Here is a 27,746-nt window from a genome sequence, read left to right as displayed (position 1 = left end):
TCATCAGCACTGAGCTCTAACCAAATGAGCTAATGGGTCAGCCCTCACTTTGTATAGTTTCTCATTCCATGAACATATTTTCAAGTTGTAAAACATATTTTTATTTATATTAAGCATACTATTAAAATATTTTTAAAATGCTAACAGTATTTGAATCTGGGTGATATTTTTTTTCTTGTTACCTAGTTCTTGTTTCCCTCTCTGTCTACCTGGTTATCTTCAACTCTCAGTTAGTGATTGTAATAAAAATTATTTTTAGGAATAACTTGAATCCTAGAATCATGCTGTTATCTCCTAGTGATGAACTATATTTGCTTCTGGTAAGCATACATACACATATTATGTGTGTGTATAACATGTGTGTGTGTATATATATATATATACACACACACACACATTATTCTGAATGTGAGTTTACATTATTCCAATATATATAATATTCTAATTGTGGTAGTTGCTAACATTTACTGATTCTCTTCATTCAAAAGGCCATCATAGTATATAGAAACCTGTATCAGCATTTTATATAAAAAAGCATTAAATTATGAAGTTCTTAATGTTTTTTTACATAAGTAAAAAAAATTGATATTTATTATATTTCTAATTTAAAATGTATGAATCATATATGAGTATTATTAAATGTAAGATAAAAGAAAACATAAGAAATAAAAATACTAAGGACCTTACCTGCTGAGTAACTACTGCAGCTAAATTCCCTCCAGCACTGTCTCCAGAAATGCCAACTCTCCCAGGATCTACACCATAACCTTCAAGAAATTTGGGGTGTAAAAACCATTTTAATGCAGTGTATACATCTTCAAATTGAACTGGAAAATGATACTTTGGAGCTAGTCTGTAGCTGTAGGTAGAAAACGATGTTTTCTAAATTAGTCATTTTTACTCATGTACCAAAACAAGGCATGTACTACTACCAATCCAAAATCAAAGATAAAATAGTTTTACCAACATGATATTTAAATATTTTTCTTTTAATTGGAAGATATATTTTTCCTAATCATGAAATCTGGCTAGGAATTATTAAACGTTGTCATTTTTCTAAACAAAATTAAATGCTAAATGCTAAATGTGTTTCAGTCTTGAGAGAAAACTTCCTAGCTGCTATCTTTTCTAGCTAAAATTCTTCCAGAATGATTTCTTTTTTTTGGTAATTGCTACATTTTTTAAAGCAGTAAGTTATTATTAGTACTTGTATCTCCAGAATTACTTTTCAATCTTATCAAAATATTTCAACTTGACATGTGCCCAATATATGCCATATTAGTCCATAAATTCTGCATTATTTTAGTTTTATATAAGTACATTCTTGCAGGAAGTATACTCTATAGAAAATTCAAACCCTCTTTTTAATTTTTCCTAAAGTGTGCTCTGGAATATAATGTGAGATGTGTTCTGTCTGACTTCCATAGTTAATTTGGGAAAAGTTGCTTTCATTGACAGAATACTAATTCCAAGCACTGTAAACATGTTGTAGCATTTAATCCTTGGATCAATGCTAAATTTGAAAATTATCATTAGAAGTTAAAAATCTCTCAAAAGTTCTCACACCTCCAATTTGCAGAGCCAGTATTTTATTACAGTGCTCTGCCTCCAAAGCCTTCATCCCTAATATTCTGTTAATTAATGGGGAATAGAAATACAGGGATAGAAGTAATGTCTATGTGAGCCTGGAGGTCAATTTCACTTGAACAATTTTTTGGCTTTCTGGCCTTCTTTTCTTCTTGAATTATGTGTATGTCTTTTCTCTCTGATGCTAGACTGGATAACCTGTGACATCAGATTTCTGTTTATATTGTGTCATCAGTGACACAGATTGATTTTTGAAATAATAAAATATTCAGTATAGTTGAGTGAATAGCATGCAAGGTATCTGGCCTAAAATGAAACCAACACAGCCCTTACTTGGTTGATATGACAACTGCATCAAGTCTGTCCGCTGTCCATCTTGACAGAAGGTCATAAGAAAACAGAGCTGAAATTTAAGGAAAAAATATGGGAATATTAATAAGAATTAAAAAATCATACTGTTAAATATAAAGTTTACTATGATGACTTTGTATTTATTCCATTTACCTTAAAATACTGCAAAAAATAGAAAATCTAACTCTAGGTTCATGTTAATCAATGCACATACCCACAACTTAGTAGAATGTGAATTCTGTTCTCAGTGATCCTTTCGCTTGTTGATAATCAGCTGTCTTTTCCATTCACCAAATTTCCACATCAGCTATTCCAAACTAGCTTGGTTTAGCTGCTTATTATGTGACTGGCATATAGTTTGAGGGTAGGAATGCAAGCATTTAAAAGACATGTTCTCTGATTTTAAGGAGCTTGCATCTATGAGGATGGGGACAGAGACACAGGGCAACAACAGAAATTTTAAAAATCTGCCTTAATTAAGGTGCATATAGGAGAGCTCCTTTGTTAATCTGCCTGGAGGTTCTAAAAAGAATTTACGGAAGGATTTGAGTAGACTACAGACTGCAAGATTGTGTACATGTTTTCTAGGAGAAGTGTGTGTGTGTGTTTGCGTGTGTGTTTGGGGGGGTGGCACTCAAACAGGGACAATTTTAACAAAATAGCTTGAGGAGTAGAGTTTTGAGTAGGTGAGGCTCATGTGAAAGACAAACAGTCTCTGCCCAGTCCGATTACCTGGAGTGTTTCTCCTATATTTTCCTTTAGTAATTTTGTGGTTTCAGAGCTTATATTTAATTCTTTAATCCATTTTGAGTTGATTTTGGTATATGGCGAGAGGTACATGTTCAGTTTCGTTTCTCTACATATGAATGTCCAATTTTCCCAACACCATTTATTGAAGAGGCAGTCTTTTCCCCAATGTATGTTTTTACTGCCTTGGTCAAAGATCAGTTGGCTGTACATATGTGGGTTGATTCCTGGGTTTTCTATTCTGTTCCATTAATCTGAGCGCTATTTTTTTTTTTTTTTTTTTTTTGTCTTTTTCCGTGTCCGGCAACGGATCGCAACCCTCAGTGTCGACCCCGCACCAGACCGGGACCGGCAATGGGATCGCAATCCTCGGCGTCGCTCCCGCGCCTCACTCAGCCAGCGAGCAGGAACCGGTCTGTATGCGGGATCCAAACCCTCGGTGGGAGCGCCGCCACACTTCCCAAGCGGCACACTATCGCAGTGCGCCACCAGGCCGGCCCTGAGTGCTATTTTTTGACAGTACCACACTGAATATATATCCAAAGGAACGGAAATCATTATGTCAAAGGGATACCTGCAGTTCAAGTAAATACCTTGCAGCTCTATTTACAATAACCAAAATATTAGGAACCAACCTAAGTGTCCATTGATGGATGACTGGATAAAGAAAATGTGGAGATCCCGGAGGGAAGCACCCACAGCCAAAGCAGCCACCCAGGTGAGCAGAGACCTGTGTGGCATCGGGGACTCAGTCTAAAACCTAGGGTGGAGGGAAGTGCCCACAGGCTCAGCAGGCGCCAATGTGAGGCAAGACCCGAGTGGCACTGGGGGCTCAGTTTACGGCCATGGATTCTGGAATAGGAGCCAAGGTAGTGTAATTTAGCCACTGCCAAAACTAGTGTCACTGCAAGGACAGGTCACCACCACAGTAGCAGCCAGGGCCACTCTATAGGCAACCTGCTGCTTACTTGACTACATTGATATAAGAAGAGTCACCAGTAGAGCCTGCAAACAGAGGAATAAATCTTTATCCTCAAAGCCAACCTGAGTAACAGAAGAAGCAAGTCCTCTACCAGATGACCAAACATCAATGAAAAATACTAGAACTACAAACAAACAAGAAGATATGACAAAACTGAAGGAATATGGTAATGCTCAAATTTCAGACCCCATAGAACAGGGAACCATTGAAATGTCTGAAAAGGAATTCTGAGCAATGATCTCAAGAAAACTCAAAGAGATAAAAGAAGACTCAATTAGACAGTGCAATGAAACAAGAAAAAATATCCAGAATATGAAGGAGGAAATTTACAAAGAGATTAATACCTTAAAAAAGAGTGTAGCAGAACTCCTAGAAATGAGGATTCACTCAATGAAATAAAAAACACAGCAGATATCTTGAGCAGCAGGCTAGAGCAAGCAGAAGAAAGAATTTCAGATCTCAAAGATAGTCTTATGCAAATAACCCAGGCAGACAAAAAAAAAAAAAAAGGATAAAAGAATTAAAACTAATGAAGAAAATCTAAGAGAGATAGCAGACAACCTCAAGCACTCTAACATCTGAATTGTGGGTATTCCAGAGGGGAGGAGAAATGAAAACGTATTGAAAACTTATTCAAAGAAGTAACAACAGAAAATTTCCCAGGTGAAGGGAGAGATGCCAACTTTCAGATGCAGAAAGCTCAAAGGTCTCCAAACAGATTCAATCCAAAAGGATCCCCTCCAAGACACATTATAGTCAAATTTGCAAAGCTCAAAGACAAGGAGAGAATTCTAAAAGCAGCAAGAGAAAAGCGTCAAGTCACCTATAAGGGAACCCCCATCAGACTAACAGCAGACTTCTCAACTGAAACCCTACAGGCCAGAAGAAAGTGGAATAATATATTCAAAATACTAAAAGAAAAAATAGCCAGCCAAGAATTCTTAAACCAGGAAGGCTTTCCTTCAGAAATGAGGGAGAAATAGTGTATTTCTCAGACAAACAAAAATTGTTGGAGTCCATCACCACACAACTAGCCCTGCAAGAAATTCTCAAGGGAGTACTTCATCTGGAATCTGAATAATGACGATCACTCTCACAAACACACAAGAAAGAGCAAAACCCATCATTAAAACAAAATGCCAGTGAGAAAGAGAAAGAAGCTAAATCATGCCACCTCAAATTTCCAAATAACATTGAAGAAGAGAAATAAAAGGGGAAGTAATGATCAAAAGATATTTAAATCATCTAAACAAAAAACAATTAAATGACAGAAACTAAACAATACTGGTCAATAACTACCCTAAATGTGAATGGATTAAACTACCCATTCAAAAGACACACCCTGATTGATTGGATTAAAAACCTAGACCCAGGGCCGGCCCGGTGGTGCACTGGAGAGTGCGCCGCTTGGGAGCGGGGAGGCGCTCCCGCCGAGGGTTCGGATCCCATGTGGTGACCGGTTCCCGCTCACTGGCTGAGCGCGGCGTGGGCGCAACACTGAGGGTTGCGATCCCATTACCGGCCAGTAAAAAAGACAAAAAGGAAAAAAAAAAACAAAAACACCTAGACCCAAGTATATTCTGTCTTCAAGAGGCCTACCTTGCCTGTAGAGACACACATAGACTAAAAGTGAAAAGATAGATAAAGGTATACCATGCAAATGGAAACTAAAAATGAGCAGGAGTAGCTATTCTTATATCAGATAAAATAGACTTTAAACCAAGAAACATAAAGAGAGACAACGAAGGCCACTATATAATGATAAAGGGATCTATCCAGCTAGAAGACATAACGATCATAAACATGTATGCATCCAATACTGGGGTACCCAGAGATATAAAGCAAACACTTTTAGACCTAAAGAATGAAATAGGCCCTAATACCTTAATAGTGGGTGACATGAATACCCCTTTCTCAGTATGGGACAGACTTTTCAGGCAACAAAGAGACACAGGATTTAATCTACACCTTAGGCCAACTGGGCCTAGCAAATATATACAGAACATTTCACCCAACAACTAAAGAATATACTTTCTTCACATCAGCACATGGAACATTCTCCAGGATAGACCACACATTAGGTCACAAATCTAGTCTCAGCAAATTTTAAAAAATTGAAATCATTCCAAGTATCTTTTCAGACCACAGTGGGCTAAAACTAGAAAATAATAACAACCCAAACTCTGGAAACTACAAATACCTGGGAACTAAACAATAAGCTCCTGAATGACCTATGGGCACAAGAAGAAATTAAACAGGAAATCAAAAAATTTCTTGAAACTAATGAAAATAAAGACACATCATAACAAAACCTGTGGGATATTGGAAAAGCAGTACTAAGAGGGAAACATCACAATAAACACTTCCATCAGAAGAATGGAATGACTTCAATAAATGACCTAATGCTACACCTCAAAGAACTAGAAAAACAACATTCCAATCCTAAAGGTAGCAGATGGAAAGAAATAATTAAGATCAGAGCAGAACTAAATGAAATGGAGACTCCAAGAATGATAGAAAAAATAAATGAAACAAAAAGTTGGTTTTTCAAGAAGGTAAATAAAATAGGCAAACCATTAGCTAGGTTAACAAAAAAAAAAAAAAAAAAAAAAAAAAAAGAGAGAAGAAGAAGAAGAAGAGAGAAGAACCAAATAAAAAAAATCCGAAATGAAAATGGAGACATTACAACCAATACCACAGAAATATGAAGAATCATCAGAGATTATTTTGAACAACTGTATGAAAACCTGGATGATATGGGTAAGTTTCTGGACACAGACAAACTACCCAGACTGAACCAAGAAGAAATAGAAAACCTGAACAAGCCAATAACAAGCAATAAGATTGAAGCAGTAATCAGCAGTCTCCCAACAACAACAACAAAAAGCCCAGGTCCAGATGGCTTTACAGCTGAATTCTTTCAAACATTTAAAGAGGAACTAATACCAATTCTCCTCAAACTATTTCAAGAAATTGAAAGAGAAGCCATTCTCCCAAACTCACTTTATGAGGTCAACATAACTGATAACAAAACCATATAAAGACACAACAAAAAAGAAAATTACAGGCCAATGACCTTGATAAACATATATGAAAAAATCCTCAACAAAATATTAGCAATCTGAATACAGCAACACATCAAATAAATTATACATCATGATCAAGTGGGATTCATCCTGGGGATGCTAGGAAGGTTCAATATAATGAAATTCAGTAAACGTGATACATCACATCAGCAAACTCAAGGACAAAAACCATGTGATTATCTCAATAGATGTGGAAAAAGCATTTGACAAAATTCAACATCCCTTCATGATAATGATTCTCACCAAATTAGGTACAGAAGGAAAGTATCTCAACACAATAAAAGCCATCTATGACAAGCCCACTGACAGTGTCATTCGGAAAGGGGAAAACTGAAGGCTTTTCCCTTAAGAACAGGAACAAGACAAGGATGCCCACTCTCACCATTTCCATTTAACATAGTAGTAGATGTACTTGCCAGAGAAATCAGGCAAGAGAAAGGAATAAATGGCATCTAGAATGAAAAAGATGAAGTCAAACTGTTCTTATTTGCAGAAGAAAGGATACTATACATAGAAAAACCTAAAGACTATCAAAAAACTCCTAGAGCTGGTTAATAATTTCAGTATTCTTGCAGGAAACAAACAAAAAATGCACCCAAATTAGTTGTATTTATATTCTCCAATAATGAGCTAACAGAAGGAGAAATCAAGAAATAATCCCATTTACAACAGTCACAAAAAATAAAATACTTAGGAATCGATTTAACTAAGGAGCTGAAAGATCTCTACAGTGAGAACTACAAACCACTACTGAAAGAAATTAAAGAGGACACAAAGAGATGGAAACATATTCCATGCTCTTAGAGTAGAAGAATTAACATTGTGAAAATGCCTACACTACCCAAAGTGATCTAAAGATTCAATGCAATCCCTATCAAAATACCAATGACATTCTTCACAGAAGTGGAAAAAACAATCTTAAAATTCATATAGAACAACAAAAGACCCTGAATAGCCAAAGCAATCCTGAGCAAAATAATAATAATAATAATAATAATAATAATAATAATAATAATAATAATAATAATAATAATAATAATAATAATAATAATAATAATAATAATAATAATAATAATAATAATAATAATAATAATAATAATAATAATAATAATAATAATAATAATAATAATAATAATAATAATAATAATAATAATAATAATAATAATAATAATAATAATAATAATAATAATAATAATAATAATAATAATAATAATAATAATAATAATAATAATAATAATAATAATAATAATAATAATAATAATAATAATAATAATAATAATAATAATAATAATAATAATAATAATAATAATAATAATAATAATAATAATAATAATAATAATAATAATAATAATAATAATAATAATAATAATAATAATAATAATAATAATAATAATAATAATAATAATAATAATAATAATAATAATAATAATAATAAAATCTGGAGGCATAACACTACCTGACATTAAATTATACTGTAAAGCTATAGTAACCCAAACAGCATGGTATTGACATAAAAATAGACACTTGGACCAGTGGAACAGAATAGAGAACCCAGAAATCACCTCCCGCAGACACACAGCCATCTGATATTTGACAAAGGCAACAAAAAACTTCACTGGGGAAAAGACAACCTCTTCAATAAGTGGTGCTGGAGAAATTGGATATCCATACACAGAAAAATGAAACTAGACATGCATGTCTACCCATATAGTAAAATCACCTCGAAATGGATTAAAGGCTTAAGTGTAAGACCTGAAACTAGACATGCATGTCTACCTATATACTAAAATCACCTCGAAATGGATTAAAGGCTTAAGTGTAAGACCTGAAACTTTAAAATTACTAAGGGAAAATGTAGGTGAAACACTTTGGTAACTAGGTCTGGGCATAGACTTTATGAACATGAGCCCAAATGCACAGGTGACAAAAGAAAAAATAAATAAGTGGGACTATATCAAACTCAAAAGCTTCTGCACAGCAAAGGAAACAACGGAGTGAAACAACAACCTACAGAGTGGGAGAAAATTTTTGCTAACTATGCATCTGGCAAGGAATTAAGATCCATAATATACAAGGAACTCAAGCAATTACACAATAAAAAACCAAATAACCCAATTAAAAAATGGGCAAAGGAGCTGAATAGACATTTTCCAAAGGAAGACATACAAATTGCCATCAGGTACATGAAAAAATGCTCAACAGCACTAGTCATCAGGGAAATGCAAATTAAAACTACACTGAAATATCACCTCACCCCAGTTAGACTGGCTATAATCAAAAAGATGGTGAATAACAAATGCTGGCAAGAGTGTGGAGAGAAGGGAACACTCCTACACTGTTGGTTGGACTGTAAATTAGTACAACCACTATGGAAAACAGTATGGAGGTTTCTCAAACAACTACAGATAGATCTTCCATACGATCCAGCAATCCCACTCTAGGTATATACCCGAAGAAATGGAAATCATCATGTTGAAGGGATACCTGCACTCCCATACCTGCACTCCCATGTTCATCGCAGTTCTGTTTACAATAGCCAAGATGGAACCAACCTAAATGTCCATCAGTGGATGATTGGATAAGGACAATGTGGTCTATATACACCGTGGAATACTACTCTGCCATAAAAAAGAATGAAATCTCCCATTTGCAACAACATGGATGAGCCTGGAGAAACTTATGTTGAGTGAAATAAGCAAAGCACAGAGGGATAAATATGGTATGTCCTCACTCACAAGTGGGAGCTAAGAGAGAAAGAAGGAAGGAAAGAAAAATCACAGTGGTGTGTTGGACTTGCAGAGGAAGAGAACATACCTAGGGATACAAAGTGGAGTGGGGAAATGGGATGGAGAGGGGGATCAGGGAAAATTGGAGGGATATTTGGGTGGGGACACTGGTATAATCACAATTTGGGGTAGTGGGTATGCTGCCAGTATGGATCTGGCCTTCACATCTTGGGCACGAGTAGTGACAATCAGCTTTGTATTTCATGAATATTCATAACTAATAAAAAATATTTGCATTAAAAAAAGAAAATATGGGACATATATACAGTGTAATACTACTGAGCCATTAGAAAGAATGAAATTCTGCCATTTGCAGCAATGTGGATGAGTCTGGAGAAAATTATGTTAAGTGAAATAAATAAGCAAGTAATAATGAATATGCTAATAATAATAATAATAATAAACTACAATATTAAAAACAAAAATAAACAAAAGACAAACAGGTAAGAAACAGTTAGAAACATGACTTCGTCAGCAGCAGCTGATGACGCCTCTTATCCATAAGCGTCATCAGGCAGCGCTCCCTGGATTACTGTTTACACCCAGTTGCCAACAATGTCTCCACCGCAGGCTTCTGTTGCTTCCCTCTCACATCAAGACTCGTCCCTCATGTGTGGCAGTCCTTTGCCCTCCAATCTGACTCCCGTTCCCTACTACTGCTGCCCTGTCATCGTGCTCATTTCTTCAACATGTTGCTATTTACTCGTTCGTTTTTTTTATACAGTTCATGAATGTAGTTATGCCATTCCCACAGTGAAATATAAAAATACAGCACCCTCTACCATGTCTGCATTTCCTTTTTATCTGATTCCTTATTTTCCCTTCCAATAAAGGGAATCGTTCACGATTACAGCCACTGCTTCATTTCCTCTTCTCTTCTTCACTATTCAAATGCCGTAACTGATTTAGCATCCTACCATTCTATAATGTCTGCCCTCACACAATCAATAAAAATGTCCAGGTCCATGAGATATTTCCTTCTCTTAATATCTCAGTATCCTTTAGCACTTGGGACTACTAACTCCATCCTTTTCCTTGATGTTCTGTTTTCTCTTGGCTTCCCTTATATCTCTGACCATTCTTAGTCACCTAGATGATATTCTCTTCCTACAACATTTGAAAATAGCTTCATGGCAACACTGGCTAAGTCACTCAACCTATTACACTGGCAATCAGAACTTCTCTTAGATCCAGGCCTCTGGGGCCTCTTCCCTGAGCCCCACACTTAAAAGGACTGTCTGGCCTTCCTCTTGCTGCCTTCTTCACTAGGGGGCACACAGCCAGCAGAGCAAAGGTGCCCGCCCTTCCCTATCTAGCCCACGCTCCTAGTACCTTAGACCAGGAGCCTTGAACAGAGTCTTTCTGTTTTTAATCTACTGTCCTGTTCATTGCGGTATCCCACATGACAGAAAGATACTAAATGTCTTATTATTTAAACATGGAAACTGAGATATTTTTCTGGAGTGCATTTTGATCTTGGAAAGGGATAAAAATATTGTTAGAGAAAAAATAAAAAGGAAAAGACAACCCATTGTCCTATGAAGTCAAGCAGAGGACAATTTGAAGAAAGCAGACTATGCTTCAATACTTAATTTTAATAAATGGAAAGTCAAAGTTTTTCTACCTCTATCTGATGGGGACATTAGTAAAGCATATTTGGAAAAAAGAAATATTTATTTGAGTCTTGAAGGAAAAATAAAACATGTCCAGCAGTATGTTGGCAAGTTCAAAATATAAAGAGACTGTTCTATTTGCCAGAGAGTTTGGTTTTCATCCCATAAAATTTATAAGTTCTATTGGTGAGTGGTAGGGTCAGAAATTCTTAGAATTTATGTAACAAAATAATTTAAATTCCAACTGTTAGTAAACTTTTATTTAGACTGAAATTTCAAAAACTCTATTAATTCATGTTGTTTTAATGAAATGAATTTCAAAAGGAGGAGCATGATATTTAATTTGTACATCATGATGTGTGAGTAGTCAAAGTAATGTCAAAATTGTATTATAGAAAGTGAATTTTCCAGCATGTCACACTTACCGTTGCTATTCAAACACCAGCCACCACCATGGATGTAGAATAAGCCCCTTCGTAATGATTCTGGCTTCCTTTTGGGCACATATATCCGGACAGGAATGTTGTTAAATGTTGTATCTCTCACAGTTACATTTTCATCTGATGTTGGTGGAACCTCTAGAAAACTTGAAAGGAATACAATAGATTCCATAAAGTGATTTATTCCCAAGATCTCAGCAAACAGAGCCTAAAATAAAACACATATACATACATATATTCTAAGTGTCAAAACAGTTTCTGAACAAAGAAGTGCACATTAATATTTGATATGACTCAAATGGCTTTGAAGTACATTCACTTAGACAAATTGGCAATGATACCACCAGAAGATATAGAAGTTCAGATGCTGTAATCCTGAGAATCACCCTAAGTGAAACCAGTCCACATTTACACATTAGTCAATAGGAATACCATTATGGGTCTACGATTCTGTGCTAAATCCTGTGAACACCAAATGAGCTAGGCAAATCCTCAGCCTCAAAAAACTCAGAGCCAAATGAGAGACATAAATTACAAAATAATATCTTAACCATATATATGGACAAAGTTCTTTGGGATAATTGTAAAGACATAGGGAAAGAAAAAGAGTTTTTAACTTGGAGTTGAACTGAAACTTGAAGTGAAAGTAGAGTTTGGACAATCAACTGAGCATAAGGCCTTCTAGATGGATTAAATGAGCTTATTCTGGGGAAAAACAATAATGTGATAGAGAAGTGAAGGTTCTTTGCTATTCCTATACTTCCACGGTTCAAGAGGGTAAGTGGGAGGAAAGAATTCTTAAGAAGAATTAAAAATATACATACATTAAGAAAAAAGCAAAAACCATTGGAAACCATAAAAGAAACATTGATAAATTTAGCTCAGCTAAGATTAAGTATTTATTTTAGTCAAACTATCCCATAAAGTGATCGAAAAGATAAGCCACAATATGGATAATGATACTTGCAATACATATAAGTAAAAAATATTAGTACAGTCAGCCCTTCATATCCACTGGTTCCACATACCTCCCTCCTGAATCAACCTAAGTGTTTATCAGCTGGTGAATGGCTAAAAAATATGTGGTATATTTACATAATGGAACACCATTTAGCCATGAAAAAGAAGGAAATCCTGTCATTTGCAAAAACATGAATGAATCAGGAGGACATTACATTAAGTAAAATAAGCCAGGCATAACAAGTCAAATACCACACAATCATATTCATATGTGGAATCTAAAAACGTTGATCATATAGTAATAAAATGTTTTTAAAGGAAAAGGCTTTATGCGTTAATATCTTTAACTGCATTTCCCCTCTGCCTTTTGAACAAAGCTCCCAGAATTTTTATGGAACACTGGGCTCCACAAATTACATAGCCAAGTCTGGTACACACATTGGATAATATGGGTGCACAGGTCAGGGGCTATGCTATTATGTTTTCCTAACGGAACAAATATGCTAAGTCCGTATCACGAACATCAGAGCACCTATAAAACTATACATCAGAGCTGGCAGTTACAAAGGTGAAGACATCTGATATTTCCTTAGCTTTGCACAAGCATTCTCAGACTTGGCACACAATAGCAGCAGTGGAACTCAGTTTGAAGGATGAATTGTGGAAAAGAAAGTTTCTGTTTTCTGAGCTTCTTGGGCAGAGTCTAAGAGCTCTCTGACGAATAGCTTTAGTATCCTGTCATGAAGTTAGAAGACAAATTGGTCCCTTCCCAGCCCACAGCTCTCTTGTGCTTTCTTTCACATACTGGTGGCCCAGTGAATGAGAAGTGCTGCAGTTTTATAGTAATAACTCGTCTAAATATGAATTGCTGTAGTGACGTGCTGCATTGACTTACAGCAAGTTTAGTCCTGATTTAGCAGGTTTAGGGTTTTTCTGCAGCAATAAAAGTAGGTTTATTTGGTGGCCTCTTTGTTCCTCAATATCCAGTAACAATGCATTTCATAAATTATGCTTTTATAGATCAGGCTATTTTACCCAGATGGGACCCTACAAATTTTTTGCCTTTCTATTTAATTAGAACTATTCAGTGTCCATAATATCACTTATACCCAAAACCTGATGTTCTAAGTTTGTGAGTAGATTCCAGGATTCTTAGAAGGAAAGGAGGATATCTACTGAGGAACTCAGATGAATTTAGCAAGAATTGTATAAATCCAAACTCAAGCAATTTTTCAAGCTCTTGAGAAAAGTGTTGATTTGCTACTGGAAACATAATTAATCATCAGTGCCTATTAGCATCACACAAAATCTAGATTTTGGTTACTATTCAAAATCTAAAAGAATTTCTCTGAACGATTTTGGGAACTTTATTACAGCTGAAGGTTTGAAAGTCATTGACCTTCCCTGACTGGGTGAATGATCTTTTCAACGCAAGTGAAACTTTTCAAATATGAGAAAAAAAATCCAGAATTCTGGTTCATTGTAGGCTTCTGTGATAGTTTCTAGTGTTCTTGATTATGGTCCTGCAAATTTCCATTTTCGCTCTCATTTTTGGCCACCTGTTGTTCATTTAAGGGAAATTGGCACCTTTATACTGAAAGCACCACCACTCCACCCTTTTCTTAGAGCATTGTGCTACTCACCATGCCTGTCTTTATCCAACATATTCTCATAGGTAATGTAGGAAGCATTTTCTTGCAGCTCCTTCTTAGATGCTTGAGTTGCATAAACATTTTATACTGATCTTAAATCACTAGGGACTTTCCAAGAAATGGTACTAAGATGGCAAGTTGAATAAAAGTAGAATTCAATTTATACTTCCCACTAATATTTATTAACATAAATTCCAATTGGAAAAAAGATTTAAATGTAAAAAGGAAGCCATGAAGGTACTGAGACCATAGGTGAATTCTCCCATATTCTTAGAATGGAGAAGAGCTTTTTAAACTATAAATCAAGTTCTAGAAGACATAACTTAAAAGATTGAGAAATTAGGATATTTAAAATAAAGAATAGTACAAAAAAACTTCATCATGGCCAATTTATTGTAATAAATACCAAAGACAAACTGGGAACAAAATTTGCATTTCTCTAGTGTAGAAAGAAATTAAAAAGAATAAAACCCAATTGAAAATTGGACAAAGGAGTTTTCAGATAGTTCAAACAAAAGCAAATGCTAATGGTTCCTAAATATAAAGGATTCTAAAACTTACTCTTAATAAGAGATAAATAAAATAAAGTTAAATTAAGATAAAATTTCTCATTTTTATTGGGAAAAAATCCAGAAAAATCATAACACACTTTGTTGAGAAGCTGACAGGACACAGATATTCTCATGCTTTGCTTTTAAGAATGGAAATTGTTAAAGGGCAATTTTGCAAAAATTAGCAAAATTACGATTGGTTCAACAATCCCAATTTATGTATTTATTATAAACAAAACCCAACTTCCAAAGGAAGTATGTCATTCATGTAATATGATTTTACTGTTTGTAATAACAAAACACTAGAAAGAACAAAAGTTTACACCTAAATAGGCTCGATTAAATGAACTATGTTTTGTACACACATTGACTCCTATGCGGCTACGTAAAGGAATGAGAAGGATTTATACATGATGTGGAAACATTCATAGGATATACAGTTAAATGAAAAATGTAAAGACCACAAGAGCATGCGTGTGATCCTGTCCATTACGTAAGAAATAATGGGGAATAAGAATATGTATTTTAATTACTTGTACTTATTATTGGTATTACTTGTATAAAGAATCCCCAGGATGGATCACAACACACTATAAAACTGGTGATCTAACAGGACTGGGTTGGAAATAGGATGAATAAAGTTAGGAATGGGATCAAGACGTTATAATGTTTTGATTTTTGAAGTATATAAATGTATTACTATTTAAAAAATAAAATTTGCTTAAGATTATTTTGAAAACATAGAGGGGGTTACATAAGAAGGTAGCGAGATCCCTATTCCTGGAAATGTGAATATTAAGAACAAAGATCTCTTCCTGTAAGAAATCTAGCAATTGCTAATCTCTACCACCAACCTATCCCTGCTGGTTACAGTTAAAAGTTATCATACAGAGAGAGAGAGACAGAGACAAAGAGACAGACAGAGACAGAGTGACAGAATGACGAAAGAGACAAGGAGACAGAAAGACAGAGACAGATGGGATATATGGGATATTAATTTTGTAGTGAGAATTAGAGATTAGCTGGGTCAGGTTGCCAATGAATTAGTTATAATAGAGAGGCATTCTTCCATTGTTACCAACCACACCTCTCATGGTTTTTACTGGGCGCCTTCCAGTCAGCTAATCTACAGCATATTTTCATAAGAACTTACATGTCGGCCCAGCCCGGTGGCGCACTGCTACAGTGCGCCGCTTGGGAGCACGGGGGCGCTCCCGCCGAGGGTTCGGATCCCACATACAGACCAGCCGCTCACTGGCTGAGCGAGGTGCGGGCACAACACCGAGGGTTGCGATCCTGTTGCCGGTCCCAGTCCGGTACAGGCGCGACACTGAGGGTTGCGATCCGTTGCCGGTCACGAAAAAAGACAAAAGGGGAAAAAAAAAAAAAAAAAGAACTTACATGTCTGTAGTATATACCTGAAAGCCAATATTAATGCTTAAATGTCATAGTTGACTACAGAGGAGCTCACACAAATAACTTCTGAGTTTTGTATAAAAATTTAAAATCACAGGTAAGTAAAAGACTTTTGAAAAAAATGTCACATAATTTTTATGACTTTACAGCTACTGGAATGGATCATTTTAGAAATACAACCTGAATATCTCCTTGTGTCTCATCTTGTTAGTTGTGTGTTTTAGGACCATTCAGAGATATAATAAAGAATCCAGCAAAATTTGACAATAGGACACTGAAGACATACAAAACTTATAAAATAAAAACAGAGTCATGGAAAACTTACCTCTTGGGATCAATAAAATTTTTCACTTACCAGATATGATGATGTTTTCATAAGAGCATTGAACAGCATTATTTTCCATGGTTCCTCAATATTATCTGGGAGGGGTGTATAAATATAATATGCTATGAGGACTCCCAGTATCAGAAAGTAAAAATAAATTTTCCCCATGTTGTGCCTCTTCTGTTTCTTTGGCAAGACAGCATTACAGTTTATTGCAATGCCTGAAATTACTGACCTTGCGCAAGCCACACCAGAACTATTATCTAACTTCTCTGCCCAGAATCTCCTTATTTGCAAAACAGGTTGTCATGTTGTAAGTATCAAGTGTTGCTGACAAGAAACAAGGTCCAGCAAGTACTGTATACATCAGAACTGCCAGCATTATTTACCTTCAGTCACTGAGAATGATTTGTGGGCCACCAGCTTGAAGAAGAGCATGTTAACTCTCAGAGATTCTGAAAACTATAGTAGAAGCACTTCCTCCCTAGGGGAGAGGAGTGCAAAGCGATTCACAAAATATATCTTTATCGTTATTATATCTTTAACAAAAGCCAAATAATCATGTGCAATTGAATATCTTAAGAGGCGTATGCTGATTTTAGTGGTTTGCAGTGAGTAATGGAAAACTTTGTTGCAAAGGTAACTTGGAGTCATGTCTTAGAAAGATTGATTGTTTGGTAGACTGGAGAAAGACAAAGGAACCTGTAAAATAATAACCACTGAAGTAGACTTCATACGTACATTTTTAAAGTGAATTTCTCAGCTTAACATATGACTTTTCCTCTTTCAATTTCTGTCTTGGTTAATATATAATCTCAATTGATGTGCTGTTGAATAACTGCACCTAATAAGAAATGAAGGAGTCCAAGGTGAGTCCTTAAGCTTATTCTGCTGACTTTAATGTAAAATTAATTCTTTTCTCCACTGTTCTACTTTCAAGAAAAATGAGACAAAGAATTTGGATAATCACTTTTTTGTGTGTTGTCAACAGAATTCCTGCATGAAGGGTGAATGGCATAAAAGTAAAAATTTCAACTTACAGCAGCATTTGTCCAGAAGATAATCAAAACTTAATGCTGTGTTTCTTCTAATACTAATGCTCTTAAAGGACCATGATCTTTAAGTAACCCATTAACCCTGACCTGACCCTAACTAAAACTTTCTTCTTGACTAATGATTAATGTAGCTTGCATAAGCCAATTGTGTATAGAAATTTGGACCCATCTGTACTATGTGGAGTCAGCTAGTTTTCAGTAATAAAAGTAATGAGAAATTGTGAGCTATAATCATAATCTTATTCAAAAGTAATTCTTTCTCAGATAAAAATAGATACATGAAAATTATACTTCGTTTTTAAGATTATTTTCCCCATATGCAATATTCTCAATTTCAAATTCTGCTCCTTCTCATGGTGTAGAAGGTTTTTGTTGTTGTTGATGCTTTTTTGTTCCCTTCTCCCAGCTGCAAGATTTTTCACCAGTGCACAAAGGGCAATTATTTTGGTGCCTTTTTCTCTTATATATTAGGTTTTATTTCACAGGAGAGCTAGAGGAAAAGGGTCCAAATGGACTTCTGTCACCCTTTCTGTCTTCTATAGCAGCTGCCATTTCCTTCCCAGGCTTACTCCACAAGAGAAACTTCCTCATGAATCTCCGTGTGTGTGTGTGTGTGTGTGTGTGTGTGTGTGTGTGTGTGTGTGTGTGTGTGTATATATCTATATATCTAGCTAGATAGCTAGCTAGCTACATGTACACTATAGAGATAGGTAGATGATGTCAGACATAAATTTCTCTTCAAAATATTACAAAATATTGTAGTTTTGAGCAGGTGTCTGCTTGACGACTTTGTCTAAACTGGGTTCCCTCCTGAATACTGTCTAACCAGTCTCTATATTTTGTTTACAGAACCCCAAGGAGGAAGAATAAATTCAAAAACAACATGAAGAAAGAATGCTAGAATCAGCAGACATCAGCTGGGGTTCCAGCAGAGACAATCTTGCATTCATTACTTTGAGGTTAGTCCAATTCGTTCTGAGAGATATCAAGATACAGAGAGCTAAATAAGCCCTCTTCTGTTCAATCATAGCACGTGTAGTAAAGTTATTTATTGTTTAAAAAAATACACTATAAGAAGTCTATATTATGTTTACCATTTTAAGGGTGAGTATTTGACTTCCATAATTACTAGCTGTATGATCAAAAGGAAGTTTCTTAGACTGTTCTTGATGCAATCATTTCATTTATAGTAAAGGCACGTTAATTCATATCAAATAGGATTGTGGTTTGGATTAAACTAGTAATGACTGTAAAGAAGTAAGCATACATCTTAGCATCTAGGAGGACCTCAATAAATGGTAATGTAATAGTTACCATTGTTTTCACTGTGTATGATATTATTACCATTACAATGAGAAAGGGATATAGTCAAAATTCATACTGAGAGGGAACTAACTTAATACTCCCCAATTCTAAAAAAATTTATGCCAGGATGTTGCCTAAACTGCTAAGCTAACATCTGTAGAAGTGTAGCAATTTAACGCATGAACTCCAAGAACTGCTCCTGCAAATTGGGTGGTAGACTAGGAAAGACCAAGACTGTACAGTGCAGAAAGTGTAGTGTATAAAGGCATAATGACCAATGGAAGCCAAAACCCTTCCTTTCCTTGACTGCTAATAGATTTATAATCTGTTAAAAATAGAGAAAAAACTTTGCATAAATCAGCCATTCTAAGTGGAATTCTATCAATTAAAGGAGTGCAGCTTTCACACATAAGAAAAAGTTGTTTATTTTATTTTTATTATTTTTACTGTCCACTTTGATCATATTGACCCTTTTGGATAATACATACCGTGTCGGATTCAAACAAGTCAGGCTTCTAAGAGTGAGCTGATGGGAAAAGTCTTCTTCCTTATCTGTAAGCAAACACTGAGTGTAGAGGAGCATGGTGCACAGAGCAAGTATGTTAGGAAAGAAAGCACTCGTGAGAAAAAGGACATTTCCCGTTACGTGGATCTGTACTAGAGAACAAAAGAGAAAATGAAAATAATGGTACAACAGAGCACCGTATGCAACAACAATGTAAAAATACTGACGTAAGAGCTCACTCAACCGAACTCTTGACTTCTTTTCAGATATTCGGTTTCATTTATATTTAAACAAACTTTCACCCAGGCTGGAGATGTGTATGACTTCCAGTCTTATAGCTGTGAATAAGTTTCCAAAATGTTCGTGGAAATGTTTTTAGAATTTAAATAATAACTAAAGTCTACCATCTTATTTTCTTTGACCCAATTAAGTATTAAGATTTAAATATGTTTCCAATAGCAAATTAAGGCTTTCCTGAAGTGCTTAGAAGATGGTTGTGATTTCGGAGTATGGGATAGTTGCCAAATTCACCCCAGCTTTTCAACTAAATTACCATCTTTCTTTCCAAAGAATCAGAAATCTGCTCATGAACATGAACTATCATTGTGGATGTTGCAAATGATCTCATAAGAGAGAGAAGACCATTATGAAAGTATGACCTTTCCTCCCATGAGTCTCCTCACCCCTCCTAAGAAAAATAGCTGGACTCCCAGCAATCTGTTTATCAAGTGGGTTCTCATCAGTTCTTGAAGGACCAAAGGAGATTTAGCTAAAGCAATCATTATTGCTGTAGAAAGTCTCAAGGCTAACACTGACATAAATCATACTGCATGCACATACAGCTATTCAAAATAAGCAATTACTAATAGTGCAAAACAGCACCTCACCCTCGAAGGGCCACTGGTTGTGTTATGAGAAGCAGGAAAGAAAAATGAACTAAGAAATGTTCACATTGGCTGTTTCTCTTATGGATTGGGCTTCAAGGCTGCAGGTCAGGGAGCACAAAAAAAATTTGGGGGACCATCTCTCTCACTGTCAGGATTTTTAGCTATGTCATGCTGCTACCTCTGGGTGCCAAGACTTCACCTTTCTTTCTAATTCCCTCAGTATGGCAAACTTTGTGGCTTAAGAAGCATTCTATGTGCAATAGGTTTTAGGATAAGAGTCAGCATCTATGCCCCACTCAAGAGAGCATTAAAACAGGCTGAACCTTAACCCATGCACCCACACACTCACAGATATATTTCCACCAAAGTACAAAGTAGATAGCACAGTTTTGTACCCATGAGTGCACCACATTTCCTGTCTCCCCCACTGCCCCTTTTCTCTGGTAACCATTGTTCTACTCACTATCTCTATGGGAACCACTTTTTTTCTTTCCGATTCCACATATCAGTGATATTATGTGGTATTTGCCCTTTGTGCCTGACTTTCTTCACTTGACATGTGGGTTTCCAGTTCCATCCATGTTTCTGCAAATGATAAGATATGGTTTTTCTTAATAGCTGCGTAGTATCCCATTGTGTACATATACCATCTCTTGATTCCATCTCTTGGCTATTGTGAATAGTGCTTCAACGAACATGGGACTGGAGGAGTCCTTTTCATGTATCGATTCAATTTCCTTTGGATATATAGCCTGAAATGAGATAGTTGGGTGGTAGAGTAGTTCTATTTTTAGTTCTCTGAGGAATCTCCATACTGTTTTCCACAGTGGCTGTACCAATTTACATTCCCATCAGAAATGTAGGAGGTTCCTTTTTCTTTGCATCCTTGCCAGCATTTGTTATTTTTTGTCTTGATTATACCAATTCTATCCGGAGTGAGATGATATCTCATTGTGGTTTTAACTTGTATTTCCGCCAGCATTTGTTATTTTTTGTCTTGTTGATTATACCAATTCTATCCGGAGTGAGATGATATCTCATTGTGGTTTTAACTTGTATTTCCCTGATGATTAGTGATGTTGAGCATTTTTTCATGTTCCTGTTGGCCATTTGTACGTCTTAATTTGAGAAATGTCTGTTTAGGTCCTTTGCCCTTTTTTGTAATTCGGTTATTTGGGGTTTTTTGCTGTTGAGTCATGTAAGTTCCTTCTTAAATCTTCTGAATATTAGCTCCTTGTATGATGTGTAGCTGCAAACACTTTCTCCCATTCTATGGGTTTTCTCTTCACTTTTTTGACAGTGTCCCTTGCTCTGCAGAAGCTTTTTAGTTTGATGTAGTCCCATTTATGTATTTTTACTTTAGTTGCCTGTGCTTGTAGTCTTGCTTAAAAAAGCACTGCACACTCCCATTATGTGTAGGGTTTCCTTTATGTTTTCTTCTAGTAGTTTCATAGTTTTGCATTTAGGTCTTTGATCCAGTTTGAGTTGATTTTTGTATATGGTGAGAAATAGGGGTCCAATTTCAATCTTCTCTGTGTGGATACCCAGTTTTCCCAGCACCATTTGTTAAAGAGTCTGTCCTTTCCCCATTGTATGTTTTTGGCACCTTTGCTGAAAATCAGTTGGCTGTAAGTGCATAGGTTTATTTTTGAGTTTTCTATTGTATTCCATTGGTCAATTTGTTTTTGTGATGTTTTGGTTACTATAGCTTTATATATACTTTGAAATCAGGAAATTTGATGCTTCCAACTTGGTTCTTTTTGTTCAAGATTGCTTTTACTGTATGGGGCCTTTTGTGGTTCTATACAAATTTTAAGATTTTTTTTTTATTTTTGTGAAGAATATCATTGGTAGTTTGATAGCAACTGCATTGAATGTGTAGATTTCTTTTGGTGATATGGACATTTTGATGATGTTAATTCTTCCAACACAGGAACATGGATCTTTTCATTTATCTGTGTCCTACTTAATTTTTCCCATCAATGTTTTATAGTTTTCTTTGTAGAGGTCTTCTCACCTCTTTTGTTAAATTNAGTGGCTGTACCAATTTACATTCCCATCAGAAATGTAGGAGGTTCCTTTTTCTTTGCATCCTCGCCAGCATTTGTTATTTTTTGTCTTGTTGATTATACCAATTCTATCCGGAGTGAGATGATATCTCATTGTGGTTTTAACTTGTATTTCCCTGATGATTAGTGATGTTGAGCATTTTTTCATGTTCCTGTTGGCCATTTGTACGTCTTAATTTGAGAAATGTCTGTTTAGGTCCTTTGCCCTTTTTTGTAATTCGGTTATTTGGGGTTTTTTGCTGTTGAGTCATGTAAGTTCCTTCTTAAATCTTCTGAATATTAGCTCCTTGTATGATGTGTAGCTGCAAACACTTTCTCCCATTCTATGGGTTTTCTCTTCACTTTTTTGACAGTGTCCCTTGCTCTGCAGAAGCTTTTTAGTTTGATGTAGTCCCATTTATGTATTTTTACTTTAGTTGCCTGTGCTTGTAGTCTTGCTTAAAAAAGCACTGCACACTCCCATTATGTGTAGGGTTTCCTTTATGTTTTCTTCTAGTAGTTTCATAGTTTTGCATTTAGGTCTTTGATCCAGTTTGAGTTGATTTTTGTATATGGTGAGAAATAGGGGTCCAATTTCAATCTTCTCTGTGTGGATACCCAGTTTTCCCAGCACCATTTGTTAAAGAGTCTGTCCTTTCCCCATTGTATGTTTTTGGCACCTTTGCTGAAAATCAGTTGGCTGTAAGTGCATAGGTTTATTTTTGAGTTTTCTATTGTATTCCATTGGTCAATTTGTTTTTGTGATGTTTTGGTTACTATAGCTTTATATATACTTTGAAATCAGGAAATTTGATGCTTCCAACTTGGTTCTTTTTGTTCAAGATTGCTTTTACTGTATGGGGCCTTTTGTGGTTCTATACAAATTTTAAGATTTTTTTTTTATTTTTGTGAAGAATATCATTGGTAGTTTGATAGCAACTGCATTGAATGTGTAGATTTCTTTTGGTGATATGGACATTTTGATGATGTTAATTCTTCCAACACAGGAACATGGATCTTTTCATTTATCTGTGTCCTACTTAACTTTTCCCATCAATGTTTTATAGTTTTCTTTGTAGAGGTCTTCTCACCTCTTTTGTTAAATTTACCCCTAGGCATTTCTTTTACTTTGTTAGCTATAGCGAATGGGATTACTTTCTTGATTGATTTTTTTTGGCTATTTCATTGTCAGTGTATAAGAAAGATATTGATTTTTGTGTGTTGATTTTGTACTCTGCCACTTTACTGAATTCATTATTAGTTCCAGTTATTTTTTGGTAGAGTTGTTAGACTTTTCTGTGTATAGGATCATGTCATTTGCAAATATGGATAGTTTGACTTCCTCCTTTCCAATTTGAATGCCTTTTATTATTTTCTGTTCTCTAATTGCACAGGTTAGAACTTCTATTACTGTGTAGAAAAAGAATGGGGAAAGTGGCCCTCCTTGTCTTTTTTCAGATCTTACAGTAAAAGTCTTCAATTTTTGTCTATTCAGTATGATTCAGTATGATATTAGTTGTGGGTTTGTCATATATGGCCTTTATTGTATTGAGGTATATCCCTTGTAGACCTAATTTGTTGAGTGCTTTTATCATGAGACGGTGTTGGATTTTTATCAGATACTTTTTCTGCATCTGTTGAAATTATCATATGGTTTTTTTCCTTCATTCTGTCGATGCTATGTATTGCATTTGCAGATTTGTGTATGTTGAACAATGCTTGCATCCATGAAATGAGTCCCACTTCATCATGGTGTATGAGTTTTTTAATGTACTTCTAGATTCTGTTGCTAGTATTTTGTTGAGGATCTTCTTGTCTGTGTTCATTAGGATTATTGGTCTGTAGTTTTAATTTATTGTGTCTTTTTCTAGTTTTGGTATGAGGGTAATGCTGGCCTCATAGAATGAGTTTGAAAGTAGTCCCTCCTCTTCAGACTTTTGGAAGAGTTTGAGAAGAATTGCCATTAGTTCTTTGAATATATGGTAGCATTCAGCAGTAAAGCCATCTGGTCCTGGGGTTTCCTTTGTTGGAAGGCTGTTGATTTTTCTCCTGTAGACTATCAGGAACAGTGCATTTTGTGATGGGAAAGGTGGTACCTTGATTATTGTCAAAATTGGGGGTTTTTTTGTAAATGATAATATATCTTTTTAGATAGAAAATATATTTTAGATTCATGTTTATTTTGTTAAAAATATCTATTTTCCAGTTTTAAAAGTTAATTTTCATTGTTAAGTGAAACAATCCATGAATTTATGTCTGTGTTTTTTCATTTATGATTTCCTGTTTGGCATATTTCTCTTGTTAATTAGAATACCAAGTGGTTTATTCACACGATACTCACTGAAAAACCCACCAATTTCTGCCAATTTTGTTTATTTATTAATATTTTAAATTTAATAGTTCTTTTTGCTTTCCATGGGTTTATGGAATTTTTTTTCCTAACATCTGGAGTGCAGAGTTATCTTTTTTTCCCCACATATTGTTAAAGGTATATGTGATTCTAAAATTTCTTCTCAATACAACAGATTTAGCTGTATTTTCTAGATTGTATAGTAAGTAGGTAGTATATACCTTTGTGTTTGAATGTCTATCTTTCTACATATATACACATATGAAAAGAAAATGAGGATTTTAAAATATTTTATGGTTATTTTGCCAGTTTAGATTTAGTTTCCTTTTTGCAGTAGTTGTTTAAGAAAACTTTTAAAATATAACTTCTATGTGATTGGAAGTGTTTTAAAATTTCTTGTAGCTCATGCACAGATGATTTTTGAGGTATCCACTACTCAGAGACTAACAGGAGTCATCTCTGGTAGAATTCAAGCAATGATGCCCAGGGACATCCTTTGAGATTTGTATTAAGTGTGTCTTTTTATTTTATTTTTTTATATTTTGAGGCTTTTATATCTGAGGTCTTCCTGACCAAGGAGGGACTGCCTCTCCCAGGGTCAGGATCAGCTAATACCTATTGATAACCAACCATCTACTCATCTATTCACCTGGAAGCATGTCTTTCATATGCAAACCAACCAGCCCCATACCCCATAACCTCCTTTATTGGGCTTTCTCACTGCATGCCTCTATTACTCTACCGTAAAATCACCCCAGGATCTACCAAACAACTAGAGGCAAACCTGATACTGAATGCCCACTGAAATTACCCAAACAAGCCAATCCCTACCCTGCTTACCCTGCCTCACCTATTTCTTCCTGCAGAAACCACAATACAGGCTCTTGCCCACATTTCCCTCTGTCCCTCAGCCTCCTGACTGACCCTGCTACTCCCCTGTGTCTTCCCCAGGGTGTGGTGTGCCCCTCCTTCTGGGATCTGAATAGCAGACTGTCTTTTCAATGGCAGTGATCTTTTAATCTGTTGGCCTCACCATACATGAATAATAACAAAACCCATATTTTAAAACAGTATGGTAGATTCAGAAACAACCTGCTGAAAGAAAACCACTAGCTACTATTGGGCTATGGTACAAACAGCTCCCACCACATTAGCCTCCTGATCATTTTAGACCTGTCATACTTCTGGAGTCATTTAAAATGTCAGAGAGACAACTCAGGTGAGAATCTGGGTTTGTATTTTCTTAACATTTGGCCCCCACACATTTCTATACTTTTCACACAACATAGTCACAATTTATGACAATTCATTATATATTTCATACAGAATCTTGATGTTTGTGTACCTAAAGGTTTTCTTTAGACATTTTGACCACTGCATTACTGAAGGCAAACCTGAATACACAAACTTTTTATAAGATTAAATATTTTCAATATTTTCAATGACCAACCATAAAAAAAGGAATAAATATTTTCAGTTAATTTTATAATTTCAGAGATTAAGAAAATCCTACATTTTCAATGTTAAAGGAGCTTTCCATTTTGAAATAGTACTAGATAATAGTTTGGATTTTTATTTCTTTTTCTTCTCTTTCCTTCCTTCTTCTTGTTTTTTGTTTGTTTGTGTGTTTTTGTTTTTGTTTTTGAGGGAGAGGGGTGATGAGGGCAAAATAAAAACCTTGAAACCCATTTTTGTCTCCCCGCCTTTTTATTTTTACAGTTTGTTAAATCCTAAAGTATGCAGTTTGTGAGTCACAATGTTTTTGCTTGTTTAAGTCATACTGAAATTTGCATCAAGTATACTAAATAGCTTGTATACCATGCCCTATGACTACAAGATAATACCCTGGCTGACTGTTAACGGTGTTTATATCCAAGTTTTACCACCATAGTACCCTTTAGAATTACTACTGAACAAGAGACGAGAACATCATGTCCAGGATCATTAAGGAGCTGGTAGTAAATCTTCTGTTTGGTAGCTACAAGCAACATATGCTTCTGAGTTGCCAAATTAAATATCTGAAATGGTGATAGGCACTACAGCAGAGTGGTCCACGGGCTCGACAAAGCCAGCCAATGTTCAAATATCAGAAATGTATCAATATTCTGATTCTCAATTTGTGCATCCTTAAAAGTTACTAACTGTTAATAATTTTTGATACCTAACACTCCAGTGCCTATGGTCAATTAATATATATTGATACCAAACTAAACCTAAGAAGGAGACTGCTTGTATCAACCTACACAGTTTGTGGTTTCTCGCTGTGAATGTTCTGTGTATAATTGAAAAGAATGTATGTTCTCCAGTTGTTGGGTGTTCTATGAATATCGTTTAGGTCATGTTAGATGATGGTATTATTCAAGACTGTTACTTCCCTATCGATTTGCCCTCCATTTATTCTATATATTACTAAAAAAGGAGTTTTGAAATCTTCAGTGATAAGTATGGATTTGTCAATTCTCCTTTCGGTTTAGTCACTTTTTGCTTCGTACACTTTGAAACTCTGCTACTGTGTATATAAACATTTGAGATAGTTTTGTCTTTTTGATTAATTGACCTCTGTGTCTTTGAAATGTCACTCTTTATCCTTAATTTTGTTCCTTGTTCTGAAAGTTATTTTGATTTTAATGCATCCAATCCAGATTTCTTATGAATAGAATATGCATGGTATATCTTATTCAACCTTTTACTTTTGACCTATCTACATTTTCATTTATATAGGATTTTTTTCTCAGATTGCAAACAGTTGGACCTTTCATTTTGATCCAATTGAGCAATCTTTGATTTTTAATTTGATGCTTAGACTATTTATGTTTTATGTAATCAAAGATATAAGGTGTCTTAAATCTTGTTTAATTTCTATGTATTCTGTTTTCTTTCTGCCATATTCCTCTTTTCTAGCTTTATTTTCGGTTTTTTGTTGTTGTTGTTTTGTTTTTTAATAATCAATAAAAGGATTTTACTACAAAATCTGTGGATTATGTACCTCTCTTTTGTTATAGTAATAGTTAATATTTATTGAGCACTTATTCTGTATCAGGCTCTATTTTAAGCCCATTGCATACGTTATCTCATTTTATTCTTCCAACAAGTGTATAAT

The 27,746-nt window shown here is 35.2% G+C and overlaps 1 protein-coding gene across 1 annotated transcript in view; it reads right to left on the bottom strand.

Moving 5' to 3' along the window:
- The window catches only part of AADAC (arylacetamide deacetylase), an 18,460-nt gene extending 1,796 nt beyond the window's left edge, over positions 1-16,664 (bottom strand). Inside the window, exons 1-4 of the mRNA XM_008586163.1 lie at positions 16,527-16,664; positions 11,578-11,800; positions 1,921-1,990; positions 688-859 (exon numbers count right to left, since the gene is read on the bottom strand). Of these exons, the coding sequence (XP_008584385.1) occupies positions 688-859; positions 1,921-1,990; positions 11,578-11,800; positions 16,527-16,664 (603 nt within the window). The remainder of the gene's footprint in view (positions 1-687; positions 860-1,920; positions 1,991-11,577; positions 11,801-16,526) is intronic.
- Between the last annotated feature and the right edge of the window lie 11,082 nt (positions 16,665-27,746).

This window comes from Galeopterus variegatus, unplaced genomic scaffold (assembly GCF_000696425.1).
Source record: "Galeopterus variegatus unplaced genomic scaffold, G_variegatus-3.0.2 Scaffold3855, whole genome shotgun sequence".
Classification (NCBI taxonomy): Eukaryota; Metazoa; Chordata; class Mammalia; order Dermoptera; family Cynocephalidae; genus Galeopterus; species Galeopterus variegatus.
This window is presented reverse-complemented; position numbering and strand designations above follow the sequence as displayed.